This window comes from Phocoena phocoena, chromosome 1 (assembly GCF_963924675.1).
Source record: "Phocoena phocoena chromosome 1, mPhoPho1.1, whole genome shotgun sequence".
Classification (NCBI taxonomy): Eukaryota; Metazoa; Chordata; class Mammalia; order Artiodactyla; family Phocoenidae; genus Phocoena; species Phocoena phocoena.
Genome location: NC_089219.1, coordinates 130,832,834 through 130,852,521, shown reverse-complemented (window position 1 = coordinate 130,852,521; position 19,688 = coordinate 130,832,834). Strand labels below are relative to the sequence as shown.

The 19,688-nt window shown below is 34.4% G+C and overlaps 1 protein-coding gene across 2 annotated transcripts in view; it reads right to left on the bottom strand.

Annotated features, from left to right (window-relative positions):
• Positions 1-19,688, bottom strand: part of RABGAP1L (RAB GTPase activating protein 1 like) — a 619,828-nt gene that overhangs the window by 560,538 nt on the left and 39,602 nt on the right. For both annotated transcript variants that reach the window (XM_065882769.1, XM_065882778.1), the window contains exons 7-9: positions 14,977-15,043; positions 9,449-9,551; positions 5,793-5,959 (exon numbers count right to left, since the gene is read on the bottom strand). In XM_065882769.1, coding sequence (XP_065738841.1) covers positions 5,793-5,959; positions 9,449-9,551; positions 14,977-15,043 — 337 coding nt within the window. The remainder of the gene's footprint in view (positions 1-5,792; positions 5,960-9,448; positions 9,552-14,976; positions 15,044-19,688) is intronic.

Sequence of the window (19,688 nt, the reverse complement as noted above, 5' to 3'; positions counted from 1 at the left end):
TTCAATATGAATTCATTTTGGGGTACTTCAAAACTGTCATTTTAAAAATCACTTTGAAATGACAGAATAATAATTAATAAGCACATAAAATTTGAAGCAGCAGAACCTTCCAAAATTCTAATTTTGCTTTCAGCTGTTTTGAAAGTCCTCCCATGAATTAATCAATTTTTTTAAAAAAGAAAATATCAAGTGATGCATAATTTCTTTTTTATTGAGATATAACTGACATATAACATTGTGTAAAGTATACAACGTGTTGATACATTTATATACTGCAATACGATTACCACTGTAGCATTAGCTAACACCTCTATCATGTCACATCATTATCATTTCTTTTTTGGGGTGAGAACAATTATGATCTAGTCTATTAGCAACTTTAAAATTTATAATACAGTACAGTCATTCCTTGGTATCTATGGAAAGATTGGATTCAGGACTCCTCCATGGACACAAAAATCTATGGATGCTTGTGTCCCTTATATAAAATGACATAGTACGGTTGGCCCTATGTATCTGCAGGTTCTGCATCCACAGATTCAACCAACCAGGAACTGATCCATGGACTGATCCACAGACTGATTAATGGTTGACTGAATCAACCCTTGAGAAACCCGTGGAAAAAGGGCACACTAGACTGCTGACTACAATCACTAAGCTGTGCATTAGACCTCCAGAACTTTTTTATCTACTAGTTGCCAGTTTGTACATACTTTCTTAACTATACTATTTCTGAAGAAAGAAATTAGTTCACTTTCAAAATATCTGCTATGCCATTCCTCTAAATGTTGGCAACAAAAGGTTTTCAGCACTTGACTCCATATTTTGATGGGTATTCATTCAGCAAAATCACTAGCAGAGGGTTTGACTTCCAAACCCAGGAAAAATAGAAGGAGAGACTGAATTTTCTAAAATTCTAACTTTGTATATAAAAGTTGTATATAAAATAAAGTGTACCCTAATACTTTGGATTTGTACCCAGCTTCTCTTTTGTTCCCAGTTGCAGAGGTGAATTATGACATTTTGTCTCCCATTCAAGCCTCAATCAACTGCAGTCTAACTTCCGCCCCACTACTCCTCTGAAATTGTCCAAGTTTTACAGTCTAAGATCTTTGTCTCTTATTTACCAATCAAATCCTTAGCTAACCTTCCTGAAGTACCTGATGCTTAAGGCATTCTCTCCTGCAGGAAACAATTTCCTCCCTCGCCATTCCTGGCCTCGTGCTCTTGTGATTTTACCCCTAGATCTGTGCTAATCCTCTACATTCACTTGGCTCAATCCTCTTCCTATACCAATCTTCAATGTCTCCCCATTCAACACTTGGCCACCTACGCCTAGTCACAATTCTCAAGCTTTAACCACTTTTAAAATCTTTATTTCCCAAGCTTAGGATACAAATATCCAACTGCTTACTAAACCTAAAAGTTCCACAGAAATGTGAAATTCAGCATATCTGAAACTCCGCTAGCTTTCCTCATGAGTCTCGAAACATTTCTCCTTGAAAGTCTATTTCTGTAACAGGGAAAAGCTAAATGGGACTCCAGGTTCGATTTGTTTCTTTGACTTTAACCTTTGCTTTTTGTTGTTTTTGTTATTATAATCATACATAATGGCCTGACTCTGGGAACCCTACCCCTCTGCCTGAATGTTAAACTAAAGTGCCTCTGTTCAGTTCAAAGGGAGACAACCTCACCCCACCCACCTGTGGATGTCTCAAGAAAGAAGAAGAAATTAACACATCCCCTCACGGAGGCTGGCCATTCCACAGGGTATTTGCAAAACTTATGGCCTTTTGACTTTACTTACTCATCTCCTCCCCCTCTCTGTGCTATAAAAGAAGCTGGCATCCAAACCCCGATAAGATGGTTTATCAGAGACATTAGCCTGGCATCTTCTCCATCTGCCGGCTTTCTGAATAAAGTCGTATTCCTTGCCTCAACACCTCGTCCCCGATTCACTGCAGCGAGGGGAGAAAGCTTGGACTCCGTAACGTCTCAATCAAAAGGATCAACAAGCACCCAGTCACCTGAAAGTAATCCTAGACCCCTTGTTTTCCCTCAACCTCACGTCACATCAAACACCAGATCTTGATTCTTACTTCCCTAAGGCCTCTCAAATTCATCTTTTCTACTATCCCCACTGCCACGGCCTTTCTTCACGCCATCATTTCTCATCTTGGCCACAACAGCCTTCTTACTTCATATTTATTTGCCTGCAATAGCAATATCTTTTTCACTACTGTCAGCGTGACTTTTCCCAATTATAAATACAGTGTCATTCACAGCTTAAAATTCTCCCAACCTGAGGATAAAGGACTAAGCATGGTAATGACCTACCTATTCGGAATAATTACCCACCATGCCCACTGATGCTTCGGCAATATCTAATTTCCTACAGATCTTGAACATATCATGTTACATCAGAGTTCTACGACCTGACTCAACTCTTGTCTCTGACTAAAATGCCCTCCTCTGCCTTACCACACTCCAAAATCCTGACCTTTCTACCAGAGTTAGTTATTCATTTATTGGTTCATTTATTCATTCATTTATTTTAGGCTTAAGAAACAAAGGATTCTACCCAAAAAGAACAGAGACTAGATAGAAGACAAACAAGTATTAATTAACATTAATAAAAACAATAATAGCTAACATTTACTGAACATGTACCAGGTGACAAGCACTGTCCTAAAGGGCCTTACATGAATTCATATTTATTCATCATGACAACTGTGATACTGTGATATAATAAGAAATATATATTTTGGTATTCATCCTGGCTTCTGAAACAGTGCCATAGCAATAAAGGTGAAAGAAACATCTTTTGTTGTAATATTTCGTTTTTATCCCATTTCTGAAATAGTTCCAGAGCAATAAAGGTAAAAGGAGCATCTTTTGTTATTCCTAATGAGTTTCTTTCAACCGCACTTAAATTTTGTTAGAGGTGACTTTTGGAAAGCCCCTGAGGGTATGGGGGGTGGGGGAGAGATGGATGCTAAAGGAATCAATCACATGATAGAAGGCTGGAACTTTCAGCCCCACTCCCCCAACCTCCAGGGAAGCGAAAGGAGCTGGTACTTGAGTTAATCACTAATAGCCAGTGATTTACTCAATTGTGCCCACAGAATGAAGCATGCATAAAAAACCCTAACTTAGGTGTTCAGAGAACTTCTGGGTTGGTGAACACATGGAGGTACTGAGAGGGTGGCGAGCCTGTACAGGGCGTGGAAACTCCATACACCTTCCCCCATACCTTGCCCTGTGCACCTCTTCTAGCTGGCTGTTCTAGAGCTGTATCTTTTTATAATAAACTGGTAATCTACTAAGTAAACTGTTTTCCTGAGTCTGTGAGTCATTCTAGCAAATTATCAAACCTGAGGAGGAGGTTGTGGGAACCTCCAAGTTATAGCTGGTTGGTCAGAAACACAGGTGACAACCTGGACCTGCAACTGGTGTCTGAAGTAAGGAGGAGGGGCACAGTCTTGTGGAACTGAGCCCTTAACCTGTGGGGTCTGTGCCTACTCCAGGTAGTGTCATAACTGTATCATAGGCCATCCAATTGGTGTCCAATTGGAGAATTAATTGCTATAGGAAAAACACTCACCCATCTGGTGTCAGAAATGAAGTGGTATGAATAGTAGTAAAGGAAACAGAGTTTTCTTTTAACAACTCTGAGAAGTTAGAGGGAAAGTTATAACCTTAAAAATTAAAAGATATTAGGAAAAAAAGTTTTTAAAAAATCAGTGATATAATCTTCATATGAAGAAACTAGAAAAACAAGTTAAATCCAAAGCAGAAAAAAAAAAGGAAATAAAAAAGAAAGCAAAAGGAATCAACAGAAGATAAAACAGAAAAACAATAGGGAAATCAATGAACCCAAAATCTGTTTCTCTGGGGGGGGGAATAAAATCAGTAAAATTAATAGACCTCTAGCTAGGCTGATAAAACAAAAAACAAGAGAGAATATATAAATTACCAATATCAGAAATAAAAGCAGATCCTACAAACATTAAAAATAAAAAGGTAATATTTTAAGCAATAAATTAAATATCCTTGATTAAACTGAAGATTCCTTGAAAGACACAAATCACCAAAAATGACTCAAGAAGAAATAAAAATAATAATAAACAGACTAACACAATATCTACTAAAGAGATTAAATTATACCACTAAAGTTAGAAACCATGTTCTTATCTGATATTCATTTAAATCAGTCTCACATTTATTGGAGCTGAATATTACAAGTGAATCTAATTTAATCTTTTTATTTCACATGAAATGGCCTCAAACAGTATTTTTAATGTTTTAGTACTAAGAAATTCTTATCTCATGGTACTTACCACTCAGTCACTCAACATCAGTAGTTTTAAAAATATGAAAATAACATTTAATAATAAAAATCCACTCTAATATATATATTCTTGAAATTTATATAAATATATAAATTCCAGTACTCTTGTTTATCTTGCCATATATATATTATATATATCTATATCTATCTATCTATATATATATGAAGCTAATTTGGGGGGGCAGGGCGGGAGGGGGGAAGCTAACTTTTTATCAAGTCTCAAGGAAGAAAAATTCACAGCATAATAATTTATTAACTGTCACTAGAATGATGACAACCACTTTGTATACAGCTCCTTTATTCACTCTTATGCAACTCTGAATAATCCTTTGGCTCAAAATGACAAACGAATTCTTTGACAGTCATTAACAATTAAGCTACCAAAAAAAAAAAAAAGAAAAGAAAAGAAAGAAAGAAGGGAGAAAAATATCTCAGAATAAAACATGAAAATATGCTCAGTACACTAAAATTTTAAATATTGTTCATATTATATTCATCAGAATATGCTACAAAAACTAAAAGAAAAAAAACAGTCTACACAGTAATAAAAGCTGTGTCAAACCACAGCTCTAATAATTTTATGCAAGATGAAAACCACAACAATTTCAAAGCATCTAATATATGAAGCCTAACTGAGCAATGACAAGTTTTTTTTAATATGAAAATGGTTAAGTGGCTTCTATATTTGTTCACTGAACTGATGCTTGCTTTTACCACATTACATTTTGCATATTACAGTATATGAAGCAACAAGCATTTTTTAAACTTGGGAGAGAGGGAGCACTAAACAGGATGAAAAGGATTTACATCACTCAAATAGAATATTTTACTCTGATTTCATAAAATGGACACTACTAGAATTCAAATTATTTTTCACTGTTACCTTCTTCCTTCATTACATAACAAAAAGTGTATTTTACCTATTAATACTGCCTAATTTAAGAACTTCACAGAAACCCTAATTTTGTTCATTTAATATTAAAATAATTTTATAACCTTACTAATAAGTCAAACAACACCTTCACATAATATTATATAGGTAGAAATAACTATAACAATTAGTCATGTATTACTTCATAATGTTTTTACTATTATTTATAAAGATATGATGTTTCTGTGCCCTTTCTTTTTGGTTTTATGTAATTGTATATAAAAGGAAGAAAAGCTGTTTTAGATATAGATTCGTTATTTCTATTAAGTATGTTGATACTTTACAGGTACACATTACAGGTTTCTAAAACAAATTTCTACATAATTATTAGTAGTTGTTTTTTTTCAATTGACACATGGATTTTTCAAATACTCTGCTAGTTGACTCTAAATATCATTTGATTATCTGAGGAATTCTATTGCTTTTTATTGTTATTTAAGAAATTATGTTGGCATTAAAGAAAAAATGGTGGGAAAAATGTATTATGTGAGAAGAACAAAAAGGTCCTACCTGTTTCAACCTCATGAAGAAAGTCTCCGTGAAAGTCTTTCTGCTGAAATACCAAAATCGCTCGTTTGCAGGGTACACGCGTACTACTGTCTCCAGGAGAAAGCGTACAGGCTCCACCACCTCCGTGACTACCATATCCACCGCCACGGTCATGTACACTCGTTTATCTGCAGTAGAAATTTTCTGTGTTTTATGCCAGCTTTATTATTACTTATTTAAGAAAACAAAGTTAAAGGATTAAGGTTCTTTTTTTTTTTTTTTTTTTTTTTTGGCGGTATGTGGGCCTCTCACTGTAGCGGCCTCTCCCGTTGCAGAGCACAGGCTCCGGACGCGCAGGCTCCGCGGCCATGGCTCACGGGTCTAGCCACTCCGTGGCATGTGGGATCTTCCCAGACCAGGACACGAAGCCGTGTCCCCTGCATCGGCAGGCGGACCCTCAACCACTGTGCCACCAGGGAAGCCTGGATTAAGGTTCTTTATACTCCTGTTACCTGCTATGTTTAATTTTAAATGTTTTATTGTCACTTAGATTAAATAGGTAACCAAGTTTCCCAAGTATGTTTCTCAACACTCCTGATCCCACCTTAATCAAATGTCCAAATCTCCTCTGACAACTTTAATTTCTCCTTCTCAAAATCAGGCCCTTAATATAAAAAAATAAATAAAATAGAAATTTCAGAATGTCTTTTACACTATCTTTTAGGTTTAAAAAAAAAACCTGGAAAATCACAAAGATCTGCCCTTTCATTTTATAAAAAGAGATACTAGAAATTATTAGGTCTGTTTGATGAGTTGCATGGGAAGGACTGTCAAATCAGAAGAGATGCTCAACCTTCATTATGTTAAATTTGTTTGGGAAAATGTTATTAATATTTCAATGTTGTATGCTTTAAGGGAAGTCCCCAGAGATTTGTCAGTACCCTCATTGTCCATAATACATATTAACCATCAGGAAAATCATTGACCAAAGCTCTAATGTGTAACTTTCATATATATATACTCTATATATAACATATAAAATACGCTATATATACTCTCTATATATATAACATATAGAGTACACATACACATATATACTCTCTCTACATATAGGGAGTATATATACACACTACATATTTATAGTATGTATATATATTTTCTATACATAAAATATATATCAGAGTCCTGGCAAGTGCTTTTAGACAACAGTATACTGTTACCAGTCAAAATTTCAGTTACTATTTAAAATGTTTTCTTCACCACAGACTTCCTCTAATTTGAATCTAGACTTTCTAGACCAGTGTCTATTCCTTTTCTTCAGTTTCGCTATGATAGGTTGAAATATGGATTTCATTTTATTCTATTTACCCTGCTTGAAATTCATTGGGATTTTTGAAACTGTGGTTTGTTTATTCCATATCATTTTGTCACTTCTTCATTATTATTATTATTTTTTTTTTTTGCAGTACGCCTCTCACTGCTGCGGTCTCTCCCGTTGCGGAGCACAGGCTCCGGACACGGAGGCTCAGCGGCCATGGCTCACGGGCCCAGCCGCTCCGCGGCATGTGGGATCCTCCTGGACCGGGGCACGAACCCGTGTCCCCTGCATTGGCAGGCAGACTCTCAACCACTGCGCCACCAGGGAAACCCCTCTTCACTGTTTTTAAAATATTTTTTAAATTTATATTGTCTACCATTTTCAGTTCTCAGTTAAAGGAAAGTTCAAATAACCAAGCCCACCATTAGAAGAAACCTTCAATACTGTCTTTTTAACCATTATACAACATTTATACTCATCAACTACACTCCTATTAATATCATTAAACTCAACAAAAAATGTATTACATTCGTACTAAATACAAGCATTCTATCTGCCAATTCAAGAGGAATTAGGATTCTCTAGACATTGTACTTGACCTAAGGACCTTATAAAGTCTCAGGGGAATAAAGTAGAGGGGTTAGGGAAAATAACAAAACACAGAATACAATATACAACTTGATGTAGTGAAAAGATCCAAGACATTTCATCTCTCAGGGCTTCAACTTTTGTAGTTTTGATTCATGACTCCTCTGAGTAATGTATAATTTCAAGAACACCATTTAAAAATGTAAGAAATTAGGTCAACATTTTTGTGTGGCATATGAAATGATTTTAAATTTAAAACACATTATCTTTTGCATTAGAATATTATTGTAATATAGTACTATGTAGTTTCTTTTCATTGAACAAATAAATTTTAAAATATGTATTTTTTTAAATACATAATTCTTTTTTATTTTTTTACTATTATTATTATTTTTGGGCCACACTGCACGACATGTGGGATCTTAGTTCCCCAACCAGGGATCGAACCTGCAACCCCTGCATTGGAAGGCAGAGCCTTAACCACTGGACCACCAGGGAAGTCCCTGAAATATATTATTTTTAATTGAGGACCAAATAGGTATTAAAATACAAAGTGAAACTGAACTATGTGTTACATTAAGAACAGGTAAAAAGTGCTTTTATAAGTTATTATTTGAAATTTCTATATTTTACTTCAAAATTATCAACTGGCTTATTTTTTCCATTTTCACATTGATTTTCTGAATGTTTATAAGGAAGAAGTTTACAGACTGGTATTCACAAGCCTGTATCCAGAAATAACAAACTGTGGTGTAAAAATTATTTATTCCTAATATATGAAAAGCTAAATTTTACATAATCATCATTATTTTTCTCTCTTTTAGCCCTCAGTTTGAAATAGTTTGATGTGTGATCAAATGCATACAATTTATGGAACTGGTAAATACTTTTATTAAGGAAATTCAAAAATGATTATCATTTAATGTTCTTCATTAATATATTATATTTCCATATCAGTATTCACTAATGCTCCTGTCTTTAACCAAAAGTCTATTGTGGGTAAAAAGTAAATAATATAAAACAAAGATCAAACAAGCTGATCCATTATTTTCTCAATATAAATTATTGGTTGAATCATAGTAAAGCATTTAGTAGAAGATTATAACTCATGAGATAAAACTAAATTTTAGTTTAAAGGCAGATGGTGGAGGGGAAAAAAAAAAAACCACATGGGCAATTAACAGATATCTGGATAAAGTAGAAAAAAAAATAAATACAATGGGAAAAATGACAAATGAGACTACTTACCATCTATAAATTCTGTTCAACACTAACATATTAAACAAAATGAAAAGGTAAACAACTTGGAAAAAAGTATTTGTCACAAATGAAATCTTAAATATACATTACTAAGTTCCCGAAGGTCAAAAGACTGGAATGAATAATAGTAAATGAAAAGATATAAGTAATCTGTAATATAGAGAAAAAAAGTTAAAATATAGTTATCAGAGATGCAAAAATTCCAGAATTTGCTTCATCATTTCTTTCATATTCTTCCATCATTTCCCCCTTAAATAAAACAACTCTATAATGACATATGAAACACAAAGCCCAAATACTTTCTTAACATAATGTAATAAAATTAATGCACATATCATCGGGGGGCTTTCTTTTGAATAGTGGAGGTTTTCCCCATAGATGTATAAAGCATGAAAACAAGAATAATTGCATTTAAAATGAGCACCAGAATTTTTTTTAAACATGGCAAAACAATATTGTCCATAATGTAAATTTTAAAGTAAATAATAAGGAATTTTTTAAGAAAATTCACCTTTTGGGGTTTCTTCATTAAGTGCCAGAAATATTGGTGCATTGGGGTTCCACATGCCGGTGATAACATAAGCTCTCCCATCATAGCTCTTTCCCATGGATTCCTATAAAAGTTCAAACAGGAATCACTGAGAATATATACATCAAAAAATCATCATTTTAAATTATACCTTACTTTAAGCAATCCAATTTATTAAAATTTGAATTCACAAACAGGGGACTTATTTTCTTTGTAAATTTTTTTCATCCCACAGAAGCATTTCTTTAAATATTAAATTCTCCTACAGCTTTCTCCAGAGTTTCTATTTAGAGACACATACTCTTGGATAAAAGGAGGTATGCCCTTACATGCTGACTCACAAAAACATAATACTGGTATGAAGTTATATTTAACTTTATCTTAGGCTGGTTGTCAAAATTTCACATACCTACACATACAGGATATAGGAAGTTTCTATTAAAACTGTATTACGGATCTCACTGAAGATAGTTAAACTGAATTAATAGCTAATCACAGGAAAATAGGTTAGGATTTTTCTTCTAATGTTCTAATTTTTAATATATTCTTAAAATATTAATGTACTTTATCACAATGAATACCTTCAAAGTTAATACTTGTATTGCCTATATGCCAGATATAGGTACACTTTCTAACAATCATAAATCAATATTAGGAGACTAATACTGGTTTGTAATCAGCACTCAAGGTAATTAACTATCTCCCTCTACCCTCATACTTATTCTCCTTCTGTTCTCTCCTTCTCCTCTTCCTCTTCATTTCCTCCACTCCTTAAGACTTTTACCAAGCCAGCTCTTGACTCTCGCTAAAGCAGCAACTCCACAACTATATGTGGCCTTGAAAGCAAGGCAACACATAGCTTGTGTTTGTGTGTGTGTGTGTGTATGTGTAGTGTGAGGGAGCTTAGAGGTTGTCCCGTGGGAGAACAGCACACGCATACAAATATGTGCCCGTGCAAAAGAGTATTATCCACAGTACTTTCAATTTTCTGTACCGATTTCCTTATATTATAAATGGAGAGTACGAAAAGGGTCAGACTAAAAATAAAAGAGAAAAAACTTTTTTTCCAATATTTCCCCCACACAGATGCTTCTCTGAATCCCCATGAAATTACTGTAGTCATTTGGCAATTACTATGTACATTTTTCTAGTGTACTAGTGATATTTCACTAATCAGATTGTATAGCTTAAGTGCAGGGACCCTGAATTCCAGAAGTGAAATACACTCAGGGCCATGTAAAGGAAAGCCACTCAGTACCTCCAACACATTTATATATTCATATCTTTCTCTCTCTCCCTCACTCCCTTCCATGTGCCTATCCTCTCTCTCTACTGTCTAATTAGACATTCAGAACAAGAATGAGCACCTGACCCAAAAAAGTCCAGTCCATTTCTGGACAAGAGCTCGTGCTATGCTTGAGTCCAAAAAAATGAGCTAGACCAGTCAAGTTCTTTCTTTCAATTAACAAATACCAAGGAAAGTGGGCAGTTAGCAGTGGGGCTGAAAGGTTTTGATAAGAAGTCAGGTGATGTCAGGCCACATACAAAACGAAGTTATAACAGAATTTAATGTAGGGAAAAATATATAAAGAACAGCAGAGTACTAGGAAACTGCTAAGTGGTAAGAGAGAAATGGAGAAAACAAACACCGAAAAAATCCTTAAAAATAATTAATCCTGTAGTCAAAAAACAAAGGCAGATACAAAGGAGGCAAGTTGAAGGGGAGGAAAGAGAAGGGCAGAGAAGAGGCAGGGAGGGAGAGAAAAGGGCAAGGAGGGAGAAGGGGAGGAGAGGGAGAAAGAGGGAAGAGAAGGAAAGAAGGGAGGCAGGGAGAGGGAGAGAGAAGAAGGTGCAGAAAGACAGAAGGGGGGGGGGCGCAGCACCAGAGGTTGAGAGAACAGGGGCAGCAGTAAAGAGTCTCACAGAAAGAGTAAGCCCATGGCAGGAGAGGCAGACAGGAAGAGACCAGATAGAGACCACTTTGCAGGTTTAGGTACAATTTCATGAAGATCAATAACCTCTTTTGCCTTTAAGGTGCTCTAAGTGAATCTTTGTTTCTTGTAACCAAAACAGCCCAACCAAATTAAGCATATTTTTATTTCTTTTTAGCCCTCACAACATACAACCACAATAATACTGTCTTACACATCAAAAACCCTCAATAGAAGTTTCTCTTCATCAAGTCATTTTTGATACTGAACTAGACATTTCTATTACATAGCCTGGCTTGCTCCCATCCCCTTATGAAGATACTGTCACAATCTTTGCTCTAGACTTCTTTCCTGACTCCTCTGCATGCCCTGGCTCCCCCAGGAAGGCTGACAAGATCCGGGACATCAGGTAAAGGACATCTGGACGACAAAAGCCTCTGCCCAAACTAGGCCAGGCTGGAACCACCAGATGCCCTCTTCTTAAGAAAATAAACTGGGAAATATAATGAGAATATGACACTTTGCAATGGAAACATAAGCTGAAGAATCATGCTAATTCATACTAAGCCATGAATGAACTACTGTCAAGTTATGAGTAAGCTGAAGCTATGAGGTCAAGTAGGCAGACAGCAGGGTAAAGCACACAGATGGCATCAGAAGGAGGAGATAACACAAAAAAATAAAAATTAAAAATGTAAGTTCATGCTAATCCATCTATTCATTAAACAAATATGAGCCCACTGTGAGTCATGCTCTATACCTGTGAGTATCCAGCAAGGAAAACAAAACAAAAATGGTCCTGACTTTATGGAGCTGACAGGCTAATGATTTCCAAACAGCAGTTTGTGACCCATTTGTGGATCATAAAATCAATTTAGTGGATTGTGACCAGACTTTTTAGTCAAGTAGAGGGAAAAAATTGCAGATTTCATCACACATGTAAGGGTTAAGAACTGTTTCATAAAAATTTTACTTTAGCTTTTTTTATCCACAAAGATTACAAGTATATTGGATTACAATGTAAATTTTATTTCTGTGAGTCCAGCTACTAGCCTAATGTCAATAAATAGTTAACTGTGAAGATCCACAAACTTGCTGTGGCGTCTCTAGGACTTTTTTTTTAAATATTATTTTATTTTACCTGCTTCTGAGTTTTTCTAAAAATGGTATTACATTGTTTTTAGTCTTCTGTGACTTGATTTTTTTTTTTAACATCTTTACTGGAGTATAATTGCTTTACAATGTTGTGTTAGTTTCTGCTGTATAGGACTTTAAGTTGTGCTCCAGTTCCATGAAAACTGACTCTACCTAGTTTTCAGCTTTTTGGTACATTCCTGTTAGGCTTTTCCTAGGTATCAATGGCTATGAATCAAAATTCTCATTTCCTTATTCCTACTACAAGTATCTTCACCAAACTATTCTCACTCACTACTGGGAGAAAATTGAGAGTCTGTCATCTGTACCCACAAAAAAACCTAACTAATTTTATTTATATATGATTTTATTTACAGACTATGTATGATATATATATAAGTAATTTGGCTATTTGACTAAAAAATATATTTCATTTATAAGTATAACTTTCTCTTTCATGTAGATTTTATATTAAACAAAATTTATAAATTTATAGAAAAGTCTCAGTTCATCTGGCTTATTTAGCATTCAGGGAAGAAAGTCAGCATTGCTTAAAAATTATTCAAGTCAAATAGAAAAGTCTCACAAATTCTGAAATTAAATATAATTAAACACTTTTAAAGTTTGTCAGAATAAAGTGCAAGGTGAAATTTGTTTTCAAAGTGTACACGTATTTGGATGTCATAGAAGAAAAAGTATTAACATCTGGCTCTAAAGGGCAGAACTAAGACTAATTAGGCAAAGTTACAAGGAATATGATTTCAGGTGATTACAAAGGTATAACCTGTAATAATCAGAACTGTCCCATAGTCTTCATTATAAGATAACAAGTTCCTTTTTATTAGATGTAATCTAGCTAAAGCTCAATAACCGTGTATTAAAGATAGCATGAAGATTAATAGCACTGGTAATAACAAATCACAACTGCTCATAATTGTACATATAAACCCTCCAACTTGACCAACTATTTGTGGCACAGGTAAGCCCACCGCTCTTTCCAGGAGCTTCAGTGCTGACAAGTCCTTTGATATCAATATGGACTCTTAAAGGTGGAGGGTTGCACCACAAGCAAGACACTAAGACTAAGGGGTTCAGAAGTTCATGCCAGGTCTGTAACTCTATAATCTAAATTTAGGTTTCACAGAAAAATCTTTGCCAGTGATTCACCTTAATCTTTTAAACTCTGAAAAATCATTCTAATTAGGATCTAGGAGCTTATAAGTGTTTAATGTCCCTGAAACTACCTCCTCACGGAATTTTCAGGGCTCCAAAATGCTATGTCCTGCCTTAAGTAAAACCACTTGCATAACTGATATGCTGTAAAGAGCCAGGGAAGAGAGATGAACCAATACCTAATTCATTTTCACATTTAAAGTAACTGGTTATCCTTACCTTACCTACCCATGCAGTGCTTCCTCTGTATTTCTGTGGCTCATTGTACCAACTCTATGAGAGCACTTAACCCACTGCTGTCATTACATACTTAAAAGATCTATTTCCATCACAAGATTATGAACCCACAGATGGTAAGAACTGTTTTACCATGTCTATAACACCAGCACTTCACACAATACCTGGCACAAAATTAGGTCCTCAAAAAGGCTGAATAAACCATTCTACTACCAGTAGAAAATCCATGTGATGTTACCATGAAATAACTCAAAGAAAAAGTTGATATAATTTGTGGTATTTAACTGACATTTGCAAAATACAGCTGAAAGGAAGAAAACATGTAGTGCTACCTAAAAAAATCTCAGTTAAGTAAAAAACTTTATACTTATACTAAGATAACTATTTCCTATAACATTTCTAAACCACAGAGTAAATGTTTTCATTAACTGCAATATTAGCAGGTATTTCTGTTTAAAAGTTAAGATGGCTTGCTATTTTTACATCAAATACCAACTCTTAAATACATATTAACCTTCAAGGGCATTCCTTAAATAAGTACCACTCCTAAAGTAAATATACTTTGCTAATGAAAGGTAATCAAGAAGGAAAAATTCAGAAAGGGAAACGCTTTAAAGAAAACAAAAGCATCCATCATGGTACTCAAATTAATAATATTGTATTAAAAAAAATGAAAGGCACCATATTCACTTATAACATTGTGCCTGTTATAATCATGTATTTGCTATTTTGGCTCAAAGAAGAGACACATTCCTAAGAAGCCAAACAGATGAATAGATGGATATTTTCATTACATTATCTTTTTATTTGTTTCCCACTTGCATATGCTTTTTTTATGAAAGTTTTCCTAAATCTCTCCCTCATAAGTAATTTTAAGTTTGGGGTTCCAAATTAAATTACTACTATCATAGTAATTGATAGCTGAAAGTTAGAAACAATTTTGACAAAATGACAAAATTTCAAAATAGAAAATACTTTAAAAATATAAAATAACTATCATCTATACTTGGTTAAGGTGCTTAAGATTTTCATTACCATATCCAGTAAATGCATGTCACTGTTCTTCACGTTTCGACCTGGGCTTAATAACATTCCAAAACATCTGAAAATATTGGGGAGGGAAAAAAAAGGAGAAATAAGGTATCAAGAATATATAGAAGCCCAGTGAGCAAAAGCCTCAATAGTAACGATACAATCTCAGCTCTGTACTGACAAATAGCTTTCATTTTTTAGAGAAACATCATAAATAAGAATTCATTAAGATACAAAATAAAATCACATAGAAATAAGTTACCTAAATTCCCAGATCTTTATTTTTGCATGTAAAAGATTACCAATGATCAGAAACTGTGATAAAAAATAGCCATAAATTGTTAACTGAAACAAAATACAGTAGTGACATATAAATTAGTTTCTGGGTAAAAATGAGATTGTATTTGCTTTAGAGTTACTCCAAACATACTGGTCAAGATCAACTAACCTAGTTAAATTAAAAGAAAGAAAATTTTTTTTAAAATTAGAATAAGACACTGTACTCTCTCTTTGCATCAAGCCAGATTAATAGAAAGTCACCCTGGCCCTCAACAGTCATGTTCACTGAGTAGCCTATATCTTCAGTTTGAAATACTATATTCTCAGTTTGAAAAAAAAAAAAAAAAGTTATATGAAATTCATTACTAAAAATGCTATTATATTAGTGAAGATATTACCCAACATACTGTATACTATTAACTACTTTGGAAGCTTTAGGAATCCCATCAACACTACCACTTTGTTTGTAAAGGATTTTCATAAACTCTAAAATTCAGCTAATTCGAACATTTTTTAATATTTGTTAGGATATTATTGTTATTTCTTCTTTATAGGTAAGAAACGTAAAGTCCAGAAAAGCTATTTTACTCAAATTTATGTGGCTATTAAGTAGGTCTTGTACTCGAGAGACAATGTGATCTGTCCACAGTGTGCCTCTCTCTGCCAACAATGCATACCCACACTTACTAGAAAACAGTGTTTTTACTGTAGCTTTCCAAAATTTAAAAGTATGCTATGGAGCATTTTATACAAGACTATAAACAAATTAAATATACCATTTTTTAAGTTTCAAAATAGCGGCAGCTGAGCAGTCAATACTTAATCTGATCCTTGTTTTTCAAAGGTTTAGTTTTCTAGTAGCATGGCTTTTTTTTCCCATAAACAAGACAAGAGATTAGTCCTGTCCAAATATGAGCTTAGTAAATAGTAAAAACATATATATAATACTTCCTGTGAATACTTGAGGATACCTTGCTCAAGGCATCCAAAAAGATCAAGTATATAACAAAGATAAAGTCAGTAAGTTCTGAGGAAATTCCAAACATATTATTGTACCAGTGAACAAAATATAACTTACTAAAATAGAAATTATTATAATCTAATATTCATAATTTTAATATGATTCCTTTAAACTGCTATGAACTCCTATAATAAACACTGTCTATACAAATTAAATGCTAATTAATCATGCACTTTATTGTACTATTTCTTCTAAGTTTGCCTTAAATTCCTTATAAGAATAAAAGAGCTAATTCTTTTTCAGATATAAAATTTAGTTCCCTCAACTTAAAAGTCGGGTCAGGGCTTCCCTGGTGGCGCAGTGGTTGGAAGTCTGCCTGCCGATGCGGGGGACGTGGTTTCGTGCCCCAGTCCGGGAGGATCCCGCGTGCCGCGGAGCGGCTGGGCTCGTGGGCCATGGCCGCTGGGCCTGCGCGTCCGGAGCCTGTGCTCCGCAATGAGAGAGGCCACGGCGGTGCAAGGCCCGCGTACCGCAAAAAAAAAAAAAAAAAGAAGTCGGGTCAAAGAGGACAGAAGACTTCTCTCACATTCCCTATTCTTTGCTTCAGCTTGCACCTCTCATGGGTTTTAAAATACTATTTTCTATATTATGGTTTTTAAGTTACAAAACTATTATCTATACTCATTGTAAAAAGCTAATGAATACCAAAGTGTATAGGGAAAAAATAATTTCTCCTTTCTCTCTCTAATCTCAGACCCTTTGGAACCAATACTACGAGTTTAGTATGCACCCTCCCTACCTTTCTTTTGCTCGTTTTGAAAATTTAAAGTTTTATATTGTTTGTCAAGCACTCACAGGTAAGTAGCAAAATGGGTACAATTTTCCTAATATAATGTCCTATCTTAAACTCCAATGCAAAAGGAAATTTAGGTTTTCCTCAAATGGGAACACACATCACCTTATTTTGATGATCTTTGATGCACTGCTTTTTTCCTGGGTTATAAATAAAAAATCCTGCCACCAACCAACAGTGCGACCCTAGAGAAAGCACCTAACCCCCTTGGGCCTCTGCTTCCTCTTCTAGAAAATGGGAGAGGTAACAATACATGAACTCTAAGGATTCTTCCAGCACTAAAACTGAGTAATTTTTTTCTATCAAGCTGTATTAGTCATTTCCAAAATTATATTTCATTAAAGCACATAAGGTTTCCTATAGAGACAAGCAAGGTCTATTATGAATAACATGTCAGAAATTAGATAGATATTATTAGCACCACAAGCACCTATTGCAAATATTAAGTGTTTCATTGGGGAGTTCAAAGCGTTCAATCTTCTCTTATTAACTCCATAAATAATGCAGAAAGCAAACTGCTATTACACTTATTTTCTCAAGGATGTCACAGTCTAGTACGGGAGGAAAATAAGTAAACGGACAATTACAACCTGTACGGTAAGTTCTACGATAGCTGTAAGTACAGAATGTTAACAAAGCAGAGAGAAGACACACCCAACATTATTTATAATATAGCAAATAGCTAACTTGACCCAAAATTTGAAATCAAACCTCCTAAGAATGGGATGATGGTGTTATCATATTAATAATAATTATCATATTAATTACAGCAGCTGTTTATTGAATGCTTTGTCAGACATTACTATATTGTTGCATTTACATTTCTAAACAACCTCCATATAACAAATAATAAAACTGGTTTCCGGAAAGTAGAAGTGATTTGTCCAAACCACAAAGCTATTAAGCCCGTGACTATGACTCCAAAACTGCAGAGTCTTTTACACATTATACTCTGCCACATCCCTAGCCTATCAGTAGAAAAGATTATAAATTCCCTGTGTGATCCTGGGCAAGTCACACACTTTAAAGTCTCACTTTCCACATTTCTGGAACACAAATATTACTTGCTTATAGGCTGACTATGTTAATGTAAAGCTGAAATGAAAAAACTCACAGGGAAAGTACACCATAAATTCTAGAGCTGTTGCCGATTATAAATTATTATTACAACTGTCACTATTATTTAGAAAAGAAATTTGGCCTTCCATACTGCCCAGTGAGTCTCTACTCAAAACAGAGATTTAAACAGCTTTTAACACCAAGTTAGCATCCATACAGACACCAAAAATTCTGCATATCTTGCATGGCTTTAGGGTTAATTGATGGAAAAATAAAGATGAAATGTTACATGACACATATGCAACACGCTTATAGAGATTCAGTTCTTCTCAGGGCTGGTCACATAGGCATCCTCTGCCTAGCATGTACCAAAAATCCAGACTCCTGAAGGAAAGCTGGTGTTCAGCACAAACCACATTGCTTGTCCTAAAAGTTTAGGCACGGTGAGCTACTATTCTCAGTTCTGGGAATGGTGGAAACCCTCCCGAAAGCCAAGTTTCCAAATGCCAGTCAACAACCAACCTTATAAGCAGGCCTTTTAGGAATGGTAGTGTCAGTCCTCCTATGTTAACTCTTTTCTGTACAACCCTATTTTGGTATTTACATTTTAAGTAAAAAAAGAAATTTAATACAAAACAATATCATCTGTGGGTAAAATAATATGGATTCCTCAGAAGCTCGATTCCATTTAAAACAGTTGAATCAAGCCATATAAAGCTTTGATCAATTATCAAAAGCATAACAATTTTCTATGGTACAATGGAATAATTTACCTAAATATATAAACCTTAAAGAAAACAGATAAAGAATAATTTAAAAACAATATGAGAATAAAGAGGATGGGTAAACTTATTAAAATATATTAAAAATAGAAAAAATCAAATTAATATTTAAAGCACAAATACAATATTCACACGTAAGACTTATTTAACTTTTGTTGACTTGCTTTTTTTTGGTTGCACAGCATGTGGGATCTTAGTTCCCCGACCAGGGATCGAACCTGCACCCCCTGTTATTTCACTTTTGATAATTAACTGCCTAAAGTCCTACTAAATAAAAATAACATTTTATGTAGTCATTCCTCCCACTTCCCTTCAAATCAGCCAAGATCTTTAAAAAAAAAAAAAAAACTATGCTGCCATTATAAATAAGAACAAAATATTAGTAACTAAGCAGTGTTTACTAGTGATATAAAATAATTATATCATATCTATAGATACTTAATACCTCCCCTTGTCCCTACCCCAAAAAAAGTCATACAAAAGAGACAAATACAAAGACTTTAAGGAAGACTAGCAAAAAGCCCTGGATTCAAATCCTCATGTTGCCTCTTCTTAGCTATTTCTTAGCAGGCAAAATAACATGCTTTAGTTTCCTCCCTCTGCCAAAGAAAAAAAGTAAATAAAAAGATAATTTACTTTATAGGATTCCTTGCTTTAGTATGAAAAACACTATGCAATAAACACTTGGGATGGATGTTAACATATGGTAGAAATCATTAAATAGTGGTTATTATCCTTGCCATTATTATGACAATTAAAAGACTATCAGTTAAGAAGACTA